The 17724-nt window shown below is 37.5% G+C and overlaps 1 protein-coding gene across 2 annotated transcripts; it reads left to right on the top strand.

Annotated features, from left to right (window-relative positions):
• Window positions 1–541: 541 nt before the first annotated feature.
• zgc:194398 (midasin AAA ATPase-domain containing protein) lies at window positions 542–17453 on the top strand. 2 transcript variants are annotated; one of them, XM_042724653.1, is made up of 13 exons: window positions 596–676; window positions 4351–4477; window positions 4769–4868; window positions 4957–5042; window positions 5175–5343; window positions 5424–5603; window positions 5704–5826; window positions 5983–6095; window positions 7572–7599; window positions 7684–7786; window positions 7866–7965; window positions 8115–15011; window positions 15054–17453. In XM_042724653.1, the coding sequence occupies exons 2-13, from the start codon at window positions 4352–4354 to the stop codon at window positions 16503–16505; spliced, it is 9477 nt and encodes a 3158-aa protein (XP_042580587.1). In that variant the 5' UTR covers window positions 596–676; window position 4351; the 3' UTR covers window positions 16506–17453. The 2 variants fall into 2 exon arrangements, with proteins under 2 accessions (XP_018940340.2, XP_042580587.1); XM_019084795.2 differs by having other exon boundaries at window positions 542–676; window positions 8115–17453.
• The last annotated feature ends 271 nt before the right edge of the window (window positions 17454–17724 follow it).

Here is a 17724-nt window from a genome sequence, read left to right on the forward strand (position 1 = left end):
GAGTTTGACCAACTAGCATAACCAAGGGGTGATCAAATTTTCTAATTCAGCTTAGACTTATTTACATTTTTATTACCAGTATTAAAGAAAAAAATTAAATGAATAACTTGTAAGACACTTTGTGCAACCAGCCCCAGATCCTTCATTTACATTTTACATTACAGATTTGAGGTAATGGGATTTAATAACTAGATTTAAAATAGCAGTGTTCTATCAAACAAATTAGATGATTACATTTGCCTTACATATGCGGATGAGGTCTTTCTCTACTAACTATTTGTATGTTTTTTCTACTGTCTGTCTACTGATCTTCTGGATCAGATTTCTTTCAGGTGAAGTCAGATTCTTCATTTGTGACTAGTAGGCCTATGCAATTAGGCGATTAGGCCTATACTTGATTATTTATACTAATAACACGTTTGTTTTAAATATCAAACGCGATCTAGATTTAGTATGTAGGTTTTAGGCAGTATGAATGTGATTGCATAACGCGATTGTGCGCTCATCTCCCGTTGGCTGCTCGTGCGCTTCTCAAAGTGGAGGGAAAGGGAAGGAGGGGGCTCCAGCTCGCGCTTAAATACACAACACAACTACTATGTAACAGCCACGTAATATTCATCCACGGGGGTTTACGGGAATAAAAATTAATATAGTCGACGGAGTTTTTAAAAATCAGGTAAGTCCCGTTTTCTATGTCGTTATTTGTCTTCTTCAAATCAGAACAATGTAATGGCGCGACGTGCCAAGTACGCATCAGCGCACTGGATTAGTGTTTGTTTACTAAGCTTCTTGCTCCTGCTCCAGTTCACCAGGTCCACTCTTTATGAGGAATGAATCATGCATATTTATTTAAATACTTCACTTTGGCCCAAGTCTGGCCATTTGTTTGTCGAAAAATCATTTACAAAAAAACTGTTTTAACAAAACACAGTCTTTGCTGCAGAATAGGGCACATCCAGAATGTTTAATTAAGTTCATTATTAATGACACATGTGCGTTGTGTTATGCAACTGCAAGCCTTTGGGGGCTGCATGCTTTATCAGCGTTTTACTTGACGATTCCTGCCCGGTCCAGCTAAAGTATGAGCTTTAAATCGCTCGACAGGCCCACATTCGTCAAACATAGATGTTTAAACACAAAAGATCGTTTTTGCACATATGCGCGCGCTCTGCACAGTTTTTACTCGAAAAAAAAAACACCTCTTTAAACACGCATTCAGGACCGTAGACAAAGAGTTCCGAGCGAATATTTTCGTATGGAAGGTTTTTAAATGGTTTCCCGATAAATGTCTGTAGTTGAGAATCAGGAACACGTGTATGAAGTATTGAATTAGTTTGTTTTGGTTCGTGGGACTTTAAATGGAAGGATTCCTCCTGCAGCGTGGCGGGACACACACACCCCCTCTGCTTTAGCGCGCTTAAGTACACAGTGTTCCAGGCTTTTGTTAGGGGCCCCAGGTACTTCACTGCTGACTGTGAAAACATCAGATACTTTTGCTTGCTTTATGTTTTAGATAAAGCATTCTCTTTGCACGAAATTCATAATTCATTCATTTTTTAAAATCTTTGTGTCCTTTGATATCTTCCTACATTAAGCTTTTTAAAAATAGTATGTCATATATATATATATATATATACACACACACACACAGTTGGTGGTATTGTTTAGGTGACTTCTCCACTTCTCTTCTTCTGCAGTTATTCTGCATAAATTAATATATTTATAGACATATTTTGTCATTAATTTATTCATTAATTTATTAATTATTCATTTAAAAACGTTTTTTGCACACTGCAGATAAACATTATACCAAAGCTTTATCCTAAACTTTAGTGATGCAAAAATCGATACTGAATGCATTTATTTAAAGAATGTTTATTGGGCTACTTTATCACTGTTGCTGCGGGTTGTTTTTCATGTCTGCGGGTTGAAGCAACCCCAATAATGTGATATTTAGCCCCTAAAATGTGAATTTTACCAGGGGAACCCCTCCAAAAAACATGCTTATATTAGCCCCTCTAGCAACCCTGCACTGGACCACAAACCCAGTCATAAAATCAATTTTTTTAAATTGAGAATTATACATAATCTGAAAGATTAAAAAAATAAAAAGCTTTCTATTGATGTATGGTTTGTTTGGATAGGACAGTATTTGGCTGAGATACAACTATTAGACAATCTGGAATCTGAGGGTGAAAAAAAAAAATATTGAGAAAATCGCCTTGTCTTAATTAAGTCCTTAGCAGTGCATATTACTAATCAAAAATGAAGTTTTGATATATTTACGGTAGGAAATGTACAAAATATCTTCATGGAACATGATCTTTACTTAATATCCTAATGATTTTTGGCATAAAAGAAAAATCTATAATTTTGACCCTTACAATGTATTGTTGGCTATTGCTACAAATATATCTGTGTGACTTAAGACTGGATTTGTGGTCGAGGGTCACATATTTTAGTGCATGCTGCAGATAAATGTTAAAGCAAGTCCATTAGCACATGCACTGATGTAGAATTTCTGCATGACTTGTTTTCATGTTGGCCTACAGTGTCACATGTAAATGCCATGTGCAAAGCGCCTCCTATTTTACATGAATGTGGGGAAGGTTGTATTAAATTTGTTCTGTACAATACATTTCATAAAAGTTTGCTGCTCTTCTATAGAGAATAATTTAATACGTTTTTTGAAATTTGGAGAGCAACTTTTGAATCTGGCAAATTTGATACCTTTGAATTAATTGATCATTCGAGTTCATTTGAATATTTTGAATAATATTTTAAGTATAGACTTATTTATTTACCATATTTAACAATAGACTTACCATTAGTGTCATTAATCAAACACATCATGACAATCTATAAGTACGTTGTGGATCAAGGTAGCTACTGTTATGCTTGATATCTTCCAGTTAACCAGAATGCACGCTGGTTGTGCAGTTGTAGTTCACAACGAGCATGTTTCTGCAAAGAGGCAATATTCATATCCAGTTGCCCTGCAGGTGTGTACGTGAGTAAGGTGTTCATCTGGTTCTCAGCAAACCCAAATACACAGACACGCACAAAGCTTGCTTTTCTGCCTCACTGGTAATGTTCCCTGACAGAAGGGCCATTGACTAATTCATAAGGCAGCCCTTAAACTGTTTTCCCTATCAAATATATTCACTATGCACAAACATGAACAAACCCACTTTGTTATGAGGCTTACTAACAAACACATTATTGTATTGACTGATTCAGACACAAGCTAACGTTCAGTCTGTGCTCTAAAGCCATAATTCATTACATATTGACTATTGAATGTTTTACATCCCTCAGTGGGATTTGCACTTTCAAAGGTGGTATGTAGAGACCTTGAAGAGACAGATGATACATACAAGTATGTAATTACACATGTAATCTTTAAGGCAACTATATAAGCATTAAACAGATGTGCCAAACCAGAAAAGAGGCCCAAAACACAGACAGCTTTGTTAGTTTTGTGTGTATGTTACATACATTGCTCCTCTTACTTCTATGTTCTTCAACTCCAGGACTCTCCATATTTCTGCAGAGCTACTTGGCATGAAATGTGAGAACTACTAATGTTTATGTGGTCGAGTTGAGCTGGAGGTGTGGCACACCAGAATACCTTAAGCTATCCATGATATTTTTTTCAATAATCATCCAGAGCGGCTGTCAGTTCTATCACTCAAGGGCAATTCTAAGCCTTATGTCGCAAGCAGCATTTACCACATTCTTAAAAGCCACAGTTAAAGCGGTAGATACATTTAAACAGATACGAAGCCCCTTGCTTTGTACTGTCAAAGTCTAAGTTAGAGGCCAATGTGTCATTTGTGATAAGGAGATCTACAGTGAACAAAGGATTTCAGAACTTTTTTGGTTTGTGACTCCATATTGAATCTATATTTGAAATCATGAAAAGGTTTGTTTGGTTATTTTACATTTTCTGTTTAGAGGTTTTTTTTATATGCATATTTAGCCATTCAAACAAAATGATGTTTCTCCATGCTCATCAGGAATGCTACAACTACATTATCTGTCACACTCACCATACAAAGTAATACATTGCTTATTGTAGATTTGTTTCAAGACTGACTGAAAATTCAGCTTGCCATCACAGGGAAAAAAACTCCCTTAATCAAAAATTAAATGAAAATAAAGTTTTGCTGCATTTTGATTAAATGCAGCCTTGGTGACCAATCTTTTACAAGTAAAAGTTGGTCCAAAAGCTATGATACATGGGTTTTAAGCAGTCTTTATCATTTGGGACTTCCATACAGTAAATGTACATACATTTCTAGATATTACATGAGGGGTATTTTTTTGAACAAATGTTTTCTTCCATAGGATGGCATATCCTGTAGATATTCTGACAAATGTGGATTATGAGACCTTAGAGCTAACAGCTGAGGAATACATGTCTCAGCTCCCCTACAGAAATACAGAGTACTTCAGCCTCTCTGATTCCAAACAGGTAAGATGAACAAGTATATTGTCTGCAAATTTTCCCTCCAAAATGTATATAAATAATTTTCTGTGAAAAGTAAAAAAATGTTCCCTTTAAATAAGTAAATACTTTACTATTCAAAATAAAGGATTAAGGACAAATTATGTTTTCGGAATATTGACTTTGTGTGTTTTTTGTGTTTTCCCAAAGAATCCTATTTTTTCAACAAGGTGTCGAATACATTTGCACAATGTGACTTTAAAACATTTTGTTATGATAAACATTTTCACATTTTCAATTATGTTCCCTCGGTGACAGATAGAAATTGGACTCTGCAATGTGAGTTTTGTCCCTCTATATGGAGCAGATAGTGAAAAAAAGCTCCTTGCATTGTTCTCACCTGATAACTCTAACACAGGTAAGTGATGAAAACCAGAACATTTTTTTTTAACATGCTGTGAGGCTAATACTGTAAATTTTAACAGATTTATTACGATAATCTGCAGTTGTAGGTCTATATTTGCTGGATCGGTGGTGGAGGGTTGAAGATGTTCTTAAAACAGCAGAGCCCTCAAGAACAGGCCTGAACAAGGTCAGTGTTTTCATTTTTAACCAAGGCCAGTAATGCTTCGATTAATGACCTAATGTGTCATCATTAGCAAATTGGTTTCTTTTGCAAATTTGTATAAGTAAATGTTAATAACTAGTGCCATATTTTCCCCAGGTCAGCACCCTTGGGGAAAGGATAGTCCTATATGTTCTCAACAGAATTGTGTTGAGAAATGAGAAGAGCAGTGAAGATGTTTTCTTTCTCTGTCATTGTGAGCATGAAGCTGCAAAAATACTATGGAAGGATGGAGAGGCCATTGGCTTTTACTCATTCAAACCCAAAGGCAATGACAGTTCCTTCAAAGCCTCATGTACAATTTCATACCTTACTTGTTGGTTACTTCATGTTTCTCTTCACTTACAGGTAGCTTATGCAGAAACTTCTTGACCCAATGCTATCTACTTCCTGTAATGGACACAGTATTTGTCAGGAAGTGTCACCGGGGCCAGGGTCATGCCATAAAGATACTGGAAGACTTTGTTGGTAGCTTCAGAAATGAGTACATAGGGTTAAAATTTCCTCTTTCAGAAGCTATGTATAAAGGTATAAAAGCAGACCTACAGTCCGGTCAAATGTCATATTTTCTCATATAACAGATATCATTCTTGGTTTCTATGCTTGGCATCTAACTCTTTCTTTACAGTTTGTGAAAAGTACTTCAGTATATATCCAGAAGACAAGGAGCTTCTGTGGGAAGTAGAGAAAATAGGAAGCCCTTTCCAGAGAACTCTAATAGCCAACAGGCTACAGAAGTTGAAGCTAAAGGGTAAGAAAAATATCTGTATTTTTAGCTTCAGTGATATGGAAATATTGATATTTGTAATTATTTGTGATGATGAATTTAATGGATTAATCATGTAATTAATCCGATTGAAAATTTTAAGGGATTTACGGTCCTAATAATGTGTTATGTCTTTAACAGAGAAGGACCAGGTTGTGAGCAAACTGGATTTTGACGAAGATGATGCCACTGCTCCAATGGAAATTGAGATCACAAAGATTCAGGAAACCACTGAACATACGGTGGAGATTGTGGTACTCTAATTTCTGTTATTTTTGTATTAATTACAGAAAATGTATTCAGTTAACTTTCCTATTTGATTCAAAATTGATTTGGGAAATTCAGACCATTTCAAATACAATACTATTTATAAATTTGATTTATAGGATTTTTAAAATATTTCTCCTAATGTATCATAGGCAAGGAAAAGAAAAAAAGCTTCAGACTGTTTATTGTACCAAAAGTGTCTTGAAAGGAAACCCGTTACTAACATGAGCGTATAGGTTACTTGGACTACAACAGAGAATGCAAAACTAACAAACAGTGTTTGTGAGTGACCAGAGATGCATAAAAATTGAATCAGTAACTTTAATCCAAATATCACAACGTGAAAGTATCATTATCTCACTATAATTTACTTTTATATTATCTCAAGACTACATGTGTAAGTACAAGAGAAAGCAAATATCTAAAATTAAACTTCAAATGATTTCTGCATGCAGTTGTGCCCACATAATTAGTTGGCAACTAATTAGATTTTTAGCATTTTGAATATTATATAGAGTAAATGTCAAGATCGATGCATGTGATTCTTCAGCCAATGCATCAAGGCCATGGCTGAATGGTTAAACTCATATTAAAGGGTTAGTTCAGCCAAAAATGGAAATTATGTCATTAATGACTCACCCTCATGTCGTTCCAAACCCGTAAGACCTCCGTTCATCTTCAGAACACAGTTTAAGATATTTTAGATTTAGTCCGAGAGCTTTCTGACCCTCCATTGAAAATGTATGAACGGTATACTGTCCATGTCCAGAAAGGTAATAAAAACATCATCAAAGTAGTCCATGTGACATCAGAGGGTCCGTTAGAATTTATTGAAGCATCGAAAATACATTTTGCTCCAAAAATAACAAAAATTACAACTTTATTCATCATTTTCTTCTCTTCCGGGTCTGTTGTGAGCGCGTTCACGACGCTGCAGTGACGCCGCTGACATATGACGCTGCTGACATGTTTTCTTTGTTATTGGGCGCACCAGAAAACACGTCAGCAGCGTCGTACGTCAACAGTCACAGCAGTCGCGTTCACAACAGACCCGGAAGAGAAGATAATGATGAATAAAGTCGTAATTTTGGTTATTTTTGGAGCAAAATGTATTTTTGATGCTTTAATAAATTCTAACGGACCCTCTGATGTCACATGGACTACTTTTATGATGTTTTTATTACCTTTCTGGATGTGGACAGTATACCGTACATACATTTTCAATGGAGGGTCAGAAAGCTCTCGGACTAAATCTAAAATATCTTAAACTGTGTTCCAAAGATGAACGGAGGTCTTACGGGTTTGGAACGACATGAGGGTGAGTCATTAATGACATAATTTTAATTTTTGGCTGAACTAACCCTTTAACTGACTGCTAGTTTAGATAACAAAATTACTGTATGTACAGATATATTACAAAGGGAATCTTATATCTAACATTTATATCAACTTTCAAATTTTAGGAGGAGACCATCATAGACATCACCAAAGGTAAGTATGAATTGTTGGTTGAACAATAATTTGCTCAAAAAAGTTTATTCAGCTGAATCTAGCTGATGTTCGTCACTGTTACAGAAGTAGATGACATACCTGTTACAAGGCGTGGCAGAGGTAGCAACCTAAAACGAAGAGCTATCAGAGAAAATTCAGAGGAGAGGCTTTCAGAGAATATAATCAGGTAACATATTATTTGTCAGCAGAATGCATAACAGTATTGATTACTACACTATGTATATAAATAACTATGTCTCACAAAGGGTGGAAGACATTGAGGCAGGAGTTGAAAGTTCAGTCGAGGTGGCAGCCGTGGAAAATCTTAACACTTTTTCTGTAAAAGAATCAGAAACAGTACTCAGGGTATGTATTCAACTGAATAAACATCATGTTTGCTTCAGTAATAACAGCTTGAACATTATTATTATGCACTTTGTTTTCTTAAAATGGCCTTTTGTAATTTTCACACTTTCAGTTCATTAATTAACATCTCTCTTCTCTTAATTTGGCAGAGCTCAGTAGACACAGTAACTGCAACTGTGACAAACTTTGCAGAGTTTAGAGGATCACAAAAAGAGGAGATGCATGACATTGAAAAAGACATTGTCACAGCTACATCCGAGGGGAGTCCAGTCACCCACCTCACCACAGCTGGGGAAATAAAGAACCAAAGAAGTAGTAAAGAGGAATGTGAAATGGTTATTAAGGAGTACACTATAGATATACAAGGAGCCACTATAGGGTCTATTGAACAAAACCAACTTCAGTCTGTGGTGGACGTAGAAATTGTTAAGATGAGTACAGGAACTGAAGAAGAAAAAAATGAAAATTTAGGGAAGAACAAAGAGGTTGAGGAAGATGATTCTGTGTGTGAGGCAGAGATGGAGGAAATAAAACAAATGCCAGATAAACCGAGAGAGGAAAAAACTGTGAGTGAGACCGAGGTGCCCGAGCAATCAGAGACTCATGCTAAATCAACTGAAAAAGTACAAGCACACTGGGATATGGAGATAACAGAGAATAAAGAAAGAGCAGAAGATGAGGTTATGGCAGAAAGTGAAAAGGACCTAATTGAGGAAAACAGAGATGACAACACAGGCCAAGAGAAAACTAAATCAAAGGATGAAGACACAGTTCTGCAGTCTGTGGTAGTTGAAGACCAGATAGAGATGGAGGCAGATTCTGTGAGAGAGGTCCTTACTACTGAAGAGGTCTTATGTGACCAGCCCAAACAAAATGAAGCTGAAACAGAAGTCTCTGAACCAAACCAAACAATGTCAAACAAGGATACACTAATTGAAAAAGCAAGTAAACATAAATTAGGCCCTGATGAGGCAGAACAGGTCTTCAACAAGAGCAGATTACCTCAAAAGAGATCATCAGGTTTAACTCCTTCAAGGAGGTCCAAAAGACTCAGGCATGAGCCTGCTGAAAAAGACCTTACAACTACAAAGTCTGTGAAAACAGGCCAACAAGGATCCAAACATCACAGCAAAGTAATGATGCAAGATGAAGATATTGAACAATCAACAGATGAACATAAGGCAGAGTCTGAGGTTGAGGAATACAAAGAAAAAGACATGCCTACAGTGGAAACTGTATCTTCTATGGACGTTGAAATTACACAGGTTGAGGAAACTGTATTTCCTGAAGTTTCTAAATTAGTGGAAAGAAAAGAAACAGATCCAGAAAAAGCACCACTACAGTCATCTGTGGAGCCTCCTGAGATACAGGAATCAAAAACAACACCTGAAGAGGATGACGAGACAGTGGAGAATAGCACTGTGATGTTGACTTTGAGTGAAGCCAAAGTTGTGCTTGTAGATCTGCATGAACTTTCTTCTAAGGAGGCAGGTGATAATCATGGAGAGATCAGTATTCCTGAACAAGAGGAAATGAAACTCACCATGTCATCTGAGCTACAAGCAACTGAAGAAAATATGAGAAAAGAAGAACAAGATGGTACATTAGACACTAAACCTATGGAAGAACCGGCCTGTACTACTACAACAGAAGGATACGTTGTAGCAGCTGATGCCAACAGAACTCCAGATCAATCAGCTGCATACAAAGATCAAGAAAATGAGCCAGAATCAGAAACCACAGAGGTTGTTCTTCTAAGCCAAGTTGAGAAACCAGAGAAAACAGACACTGAACAAGATAAAGAGGATAAACAAGATTTGTATGAGGCAGACAATTTTCCAAAACAAGGCAAACAAACTCAAAAGAAAGGCTCTATCGACATCCCAAGTAGATCCACAAGACTTAAAGATCAGTCTGTTGACCCTGGGCAGACAGTTAGATGTCTTAGGAGCACTTTGAAACCAGTCAAGATCACCCCTGTTAGGAGATCTGCACGTAGCAAAGCAGTGATTCAACAGATGGAAAGTGTTGAGCCTCAAGTTGATGCAAAACTCAGGACTGATGGCAACCCTGAGAGGGATGAACTTATTGCGGAAGATGTAAGTCCAGAGGAGAATGAAATGGCAAACACAAATGCTGAAGAAATTGCAAGTGTTGAATGTGGAAGTTCTGAACTCCTTAGAGCTGCAGAAATAGATGATAAAGAGAAAGAACCTCAGATTACAAAGGTTACTGAGGAAATCCCACTTATAGAAACAGAAGCTAAGGAGGATGTATTAGAAAACAGAGTTGAAGACATCAAAAATATTGAGAACAAGGAAGCAAATTTAGCTGGACAATTGGACAGTGACATAGAGATGAGCAGTCTTGCTCAGGAGGTATATCTCCAGGAAGAAGAGGTACCAATCAGCACAGAAAGACATCTCAGACGTAGAACAATAAGAGTTCAGACTCCACTGACAAGGAAATCTAGATGTATAAAGAAACAAAAAGCTGAAGCAGATGTTGAACATCAGGAAAGACACACAGTGATGAGCAAGAATAAAACTGATACAATCTTGATGACAAAAGAGAGAGAGGATGAAATGGATCAAGATGTCAACAAGATGGAGAACAAAGAAGAACATTTCGCTGAGTTGGAGCCAGTGGAAGAACAAAACATAAGTATAAATGAATATGAAAAAACATCAGCAATAACAGAAGAGACTGTGGATGCGTGTATACCAATTTTTACAACTGAGGCTAGTTTGGAAAGTCTTGATGAAATAGTAAACACAAATACTGAGGAAACCGCAGTTCCAGAGAGTCCCGGACTAACTTTGGGTGTAGAAATACATGATCAGGAGAAAAGATTTCAGATTGTTGATGGTCATGAAGAAAAGGTCTCACTTGTAGAACCTGGCAAGGAGGTAGAGAATGGTGATGGTACTCCAGTAATAAAATTACAAAGAGCCACAGTAGTACTTGTGGATTTGAGCAAACTTTCCCAAAACACAGAAGGAGAGGTTGAGGCTTCAGAAGACCTGACACATTTCCAAATGGAGGAAAAACTGGAACTGTATGATCTAGATAAAAGTGAACAAGAACCGTCTAATCTGGCATTAGAAGAGGAGGAACAAGAAGAAGTACAAACACAGGAAGACACTGAAAAGACCCCTGAGGAAGAGAAAATGGAGGAAGAAAACACAGTTGAAGAGCAGAACAAACTCGATAAACAAGACATGACATTTGAAGAGCAAAAGCCAACTGAAGATTTGGCCACAATGCCAGCTGAGGGCAGCCTGGTGGAAAGCAATAAGATTGAAAACAAACAGAATGAGGATGAAGGGGTGAGCGGTCTTGCCCAGGAGAATCCTGTTCAAGAAAACTTAGAAGAGGAGGCACCAGTCAGCACACAGCGAAGTCTTAGACGAAGAACAAAAAGAGTTCCGTCTCCACCAAGAAGAAAATCTAGACGTATACAAAAACAAGGGGCTGACGTTCCTGAAGATAAAACTGAAATATTCCTAATAACAGAAAAGGAAGCTGATGAGGTGGACCAAGGTGTAGAAATAGTTAATAAAGAGAAAGTGCCTCAAACATCAATTGTAGATACTACTGAGGAGGTGATCCCACTCGTAGAAGCAGAACCTGAAGATAATGTCGTAGAAAAAGGAGTTGAAGAAATCAACAAGTTGGAAAACAAGGAAGCAAATTTAGCTGTAACAAGAGACACAGGTGAGGAGACATCTGAGGTGGAAGAAGAAGCCAATTTAGAGCAACAGCAAAATGAGGCATTGGTTAAAAATGACAAAGAAACAGCTGAGACAGAAACATCTGTGGTGTTTGCCCCAGTGGTTGGCAAAGAGCAAATATTCATTGAAGGGGGGACTACCATCCAAATAGAGAAGGAGGTCTCACAGGTCACACTTGTAGAAGCAGAACCTGGTGAGCAGGTAGAAAAAGACGATGGTTCTCCAGTAATACAACTGCAGAAAGCCACAGTAGTACTTGAAGATTTAAGCAAACTTTCCCAAAATACAGAAGGAGAGAGTGACACTCCAGAAGTCCTAACACATTCCCAGACAGAAGAAATACTGGAACAGGATAAACCAGATAATAGTGAATCTCAACTATGTAATCTGACATCCGAAGAAGAAGAACAGCTAGAACAACTACAAAAAGAGGAAGATACTGAAAAAAATCCTGAGAAAGACAAAATGGAGGATGAAAACACAGTTGAAGAACAGAATGAACCCGATAAACAAGACATGACATTTGAGCAGCAAAAATCAACAGAAGATTTGGAAGAACACAATGACTTAAAAGTGACAGAGATCGTAGAAGTTTATAGGGCTGTAGATGAGGATGTGGAAGAAGCAGTAAATTCTGGAGAGCATCCTGAAAAAACAACAACAATGGCAGATGAAACAAATATGAGTCTGGAGGCAGAAAAAGATTGTAACATTTCTTTTAAAAAAATGCAAACAGACAGTGACATAGAAATGAGTGCGCTTGCTCAGGAGGCACCAGAAACTGACCAGGAAGTCTTAGAAGAGGAGGCATCAGTCAGCACAGAGAGATGTCTCAGGCGTAGAACAATAAAAATTCAGTCTCCACCTAGAAGAAAATCGAGACGTTTACAAAAACAAGAGGCTGAAGCTTTTGAAGGTAAAACTAGAAACATCCCAATAAGAGGAAAGGTAGTTGATGAAATGCAGGAAACACTTAAGAAATCAACTGTAGAGGCTACTGAGGTCATCCCATTTGTAGAAGCAGAACCTGAAGATAATGTAGCAGAAAAAGGAGTTGAAGAAATCAACAAGATTGAAGACAAGGAAACAAATTTAGCTGTGACAAAAGACTCAGATGAGAAGACACCTGAGGTGGAAGAAGAAGCCAATTTAGAGCAACAGCAAAACGAGCCATTGGTTAAAAATGACAAAGAAACAACGGAGACAGAAAAATCCATGGAGATTGACCCAGTGGTTGGCAAAGAGCAAACATTTATTGTAGGGGGGACCACCATCCAAATAGAGAAGGAGGTCTCACGGGTCTCACTTGTAGAAGCAGAACTTGATGAGGAGGTAGAAAAAGATGATGGTACTCCAGTAATACAACTGCAAATTGACCCTGTGGTTAGCAAGGAGCAAACATACGTTGTAGGGGGGACCACCATTGAAATAGAGGAGACATTCTCACAGGAGGAAAGCACAGAAACCGAGCAAAGTGACAATGAAAGGATCACAAAGAGAAGTCTCAGGCTCAGTGCGAAATCAGTCACAGCTACACAGAAGACCAGAAAATCTACACGTCTCCACAAAGTAGAGTTGGACCCAGTGAAAGAGACAAATATGAGTAGAAATGAACATGAAGAAACCTCAACAACAATGGAAGAGACTGTGAATGTGTGTATGCCAATAATTACAGTTGAGAGCAACTTGGACACTCTTGATGAAATAGCAAATACAAATGTTGAAGAAACTACAGCTGTTGAACCTGAGACTACTGAGCTGCTGACGAGTGAAGAAATAAATGATAAAGAGGAGCCCTCAAAGATTGTAGAAGAGGTCCCACCTAAAGAAGCAGCACCTGATGAGGAGGTGAAAGATGATGGTACTCCAGTAATGCTGCAAAAAGACACACTATTACTTGTAGATTTAAACAAACTTTCTCAAACTACAGAAGAACAGACTGACACTCAAGACGTCCTGACACATTTTCACACAGAGGAACAACTGGAATTGTATGAACCAGATAAAAATGACTATCAACTATGTAACCTGATATCAGAAGAGGACCAACAAGACATGACAGTCGAGGGGCAAAAACCAACAGACGATTTGGTAGGACAGAATGATGTAAAGGAGAGAGAGAATGAAGAGGAATGTAAGATGGTCATAGTTGAAGATGTGGAAGAAAGTGTAAAATCTGGAGAACATCCAAAAGCAACAACAGTCGAAGGCAACACAAATATAATTCAGGAGACAGAAAATCAAGATATTTCTTTAAAAGAGAAACAAATGAATAGTGACCTAGAGATGAGAAGTCTTGGCCAGGAGGCACCAAAAGCTGTCCAGGAAGTCTTAGAAGAGGAGGCATCAGTCAGCACGGAGAGAAATCTCAGGCGTAGAACAGTAAAAATTCAGTCTCCACCAATAAAGAAATCTAGACGAGCACAAAGAAAAGAGCCTGAAGTTTTTGAAGATAAAACTGTAACAGTCCAACTAACAGGAAAAGGAGATGAAGAAGTGCATAAAGAAGGAGCAGAAATAGATCAAGAGGAAACACTTCAAAAAACAACTGTAGAAGCTACTGAGAACATTGTCTCACTTATAGAAAGAGAAACTGATGAGAATGTAATAAAAAAAGGATTTGAAATAATTAACAACATGGAGAACAAGGAAACAAATTTAGGGAATGAGGCAACCCATGAGATGGAAAGAGACAAAGTCAATTTAGAGCAACAGGAAAATGAGCTATCTGTTGAAAATGAGAAAGAAACAGCTGAAACAGGAAAACCCATGGGGATGGATGAAGGTTCGGTGGTTAACAAGGAGCAAACATACGTTTTAGAGGAGACACCCATTCAAGCAGAGGAAGAGATCTTGCAGGTGGAAAGCTCTGAAACCAATAAAAATAAAAGTGAAAGGACCAAAAGGAGAAGTCCAGTGATCAGTTCTCAATCAGTCCCATCTACACAGAAGACCAGAAAATCTGCACGTCTCAACAAATCAGAGTTGGAACCAATAAAAGATGCAGAGATGAGTAGAAATGAAGAAACTTCTTCAATGACAGCAAAGACGGTAAATGTCTGTTTACCGGTCACCGTTGAGACCAATGTGGAGTATCTTGATGGAGATAGAGAAGATAGAGATGTGAGTAAAAGGGTGGAAACTACTTCAGATGAGCAAGACCAAGACATATCAAATGAAAAGGGAAGGGTGGATGAAGCTGAAATATCTACAGATGTTGAAGATGAGAATTTGACCTTAATTGAAATAACTGAAAATGATATTTGGCTGGAAATGGATAAAATGCAAAAAGATGTAAAGGGGGGAGTTCAGGAAGAAGAAAAAGCAGAGCCTTCACAGGAAAACACAGAGCAGGAAAAAGAAGAAGCAGTGTCACTGGGTGAAAATGTGGGGGAAACCGATCTGACAAATGTATTTAAGACAACAGCTGTGGAGGAGATGGTTGCTTTTGAAAACTCAGACCAAGAAGCAGCTTTCATTACAAGAAGTCTCAGATACCGAACAGTAACAGTCCAATCTACACCAAGAAGTAAATCAAAACGCTTCCACAGACAAGAGCTGGAGTCAGAAAGACAAACTGATCATTTAAATGCCCCTATAGGGAAGGAGAATGAGGCATTAATTGCTGAGGACAGCACTGCTGAATTTGAAAATTTGGAGACAAAAGAGGGAGAGGGCATAATTCAGACAAATACAGATGGGAAGTCAGAAAACTCAGAGACAAAAGATGATACTAAGGAGAAAGGAAACGAAATTCTGTTTGAAATCATGGAAAGTAACAGTGGCAGCCAGGTAAACACTGAACAAAACAAAACTCAAGAAGAAAATCTTGAGAGAGAAGATATGTCGATGCTTAATGAACAGGAGGAGGAAGAGGTTTCCAGTGTACAGAAGGAAGCAAAACCACTCCAAGAAAGAGAAAATGAGGGAGCCGCAGAAGGTGTGCAAGGAAGTTCTGCTGATTTGGAGGAAACAACAGTGGAAAGGAGATCCCTGAGAAAAAGAATGACTGTTGAAACAGCTGCTCCAAGGAAATCCAAACGTCTTCATAAACAAGAGCATGATAACGATAGTGAGCAGGTCAAGGAGGCAGTTATGGGACAGACTGACTCAGTAGAAGTTACATTTACAGAAGACATTGTAGAGCTGAGGTCAGATGCAACTGCAGCAGTTTTTGAGGGAAATAATTTGGGTGAAGAAATACTACAAAAAATACAGAAAAATGGGACTAAATCAGATGGAGAATGTAATGTGCATAAAGACACAGAGCCAGGTGCAGGTGAATCTCAAGAGGAGCAAAAACAGAGCAGATTAAATAAAACCCAGACAGATGAGGATAAAGAAGAGGTTATGACAGATGAAATAATAGAGGAGGTGATAGAGCAACATGTAGATCTCGAGTCCAGTACAAATGAGGGCTTCACTTTAGCGTTAGAGGTAGAGGGAACTTCTGATCAAGAAGAAAACAAAGCAGATGAGCAGAGCGGAGTGGGGATGGAGGCTCAAAAAGAGATATCCCCATCTGCACAAAAATGTGAGAAAGGTGAAGAAAATATCTCTGAAGACGATGAGAAAGGTCTTGCCATTGGAAAGCATGTTCTTCAGAGTAGCTCAACTACTGCTTCACCCAAACGAAAATCAATGAGGCTACAAATGCATGAATCCAAAAAGAAGGAAGATGAATCAGATTCTGAATCAGAAGTACAACAATCCTCGAAACAGAGACATCAGAGGAAAAGAAAAGCCATTACTGACTCAGCATCAGCACGCAGATCCAAACGCCATGTTAGGGCAAGAATCGTTTAGCAGATTAGTGATTTGTGGCTCTTGTTTTAGTACAAGACTCGTATGCATTGTTTAAGGGACCAACCAACCAATTATATAAATAATGTGAAATTTTTCTATTACATTTTCATATGCAAAACAACACAAACTATTTTCAACAACTATAGATTTTTTTCTGAATTATTTGGGATTTTATAAAACAGGTGTTTCTTGAAATTAGGATTTACTGAAATAAGCATGTTCAGTGTAACATTTAGTTGATAAATGTCTAACTATAATATCTTTAGTTTAGACACTTTCATGATTTTCTATATTATGCATTGTAAATTCATTATAGAGGTAGTTTTTTCGTGTATAGCACTATTTTTATATTCAATTAAATGAAACATGCAACGGTCCACTGCAATCAGTTTGGTTCTGAATTGGATGATACATTTATCTAATTTGATATTCATTTTCAGAGTACACAGGTGCTCACACAGCATAGGTGTTTGTGTGAAACATTTTTACAATGTGCTTTATGTGCTTCCATTACATACCACGTACCTTTCAAATGTGAATTTGTGACACGTTTTGTGATTGCATTTTTTCAAATTACAGAGTATCTGCCACAACTGCCCTTGTTTTTATTGCCAAGAAAATTATTTCCTTGAATTGTATTAAGTCTTCTTTGAATCTCACAGCAATGTATTTTGTAGCTGCAACCTTTTTTAACATTATTGCAACATCTTTAATAAATAGCAAATGTTTGTGAATGTGTAATTCTATGGGTTTGTTGTTTATTTTACACTCATATTCTGTTAGCAGAACAGTTCAGGTAGCTTCACGTTTCATCAATGTTGAAATACAAAAATAATTACTTTCTTTCTTTGACCTCTGTGATTGTCCTTTGAAAATGTTTCCCTGAACTGTGATTTGTCAGTTGTTTTTTCTTAAATGTTTAAATAAATTCATGAATTATCAATGTAACTTATTTGTGTCAGTCGTATGTTGGGATAGGCTTCAGCATCCCCATGACCCTACAGCACATGAAACAAGTGATTTGGAAATAGGACGGATCAATGGATGTGTCAGATGTTTCACACACTTACAGTATTTGTTTGATTTTTATTTTTTTCTCTCACAACCATCACTCATAGCAAAGTAGCTCACATAATAACTATAACTTTAAAATCCATAAAAAATAATAAAAATTACATCAAACAAATGATGCAAGACCTTTATTCTGATTCTTCTTAAT

Source organism: Cyprinus carpio, chromosome B5 (assembly GCF_018340385.1).
Source record: "Cyprinus carpio isolate SPL01 chromosome B5, ASM1834038v1, whole genome shotgun sequence".
NCBI lineage: Eukaryota > Metazoa > Chordata > Actinopteri > Cypriniformes > Cyprinidae > Cyprinus > Cyprinus carpio.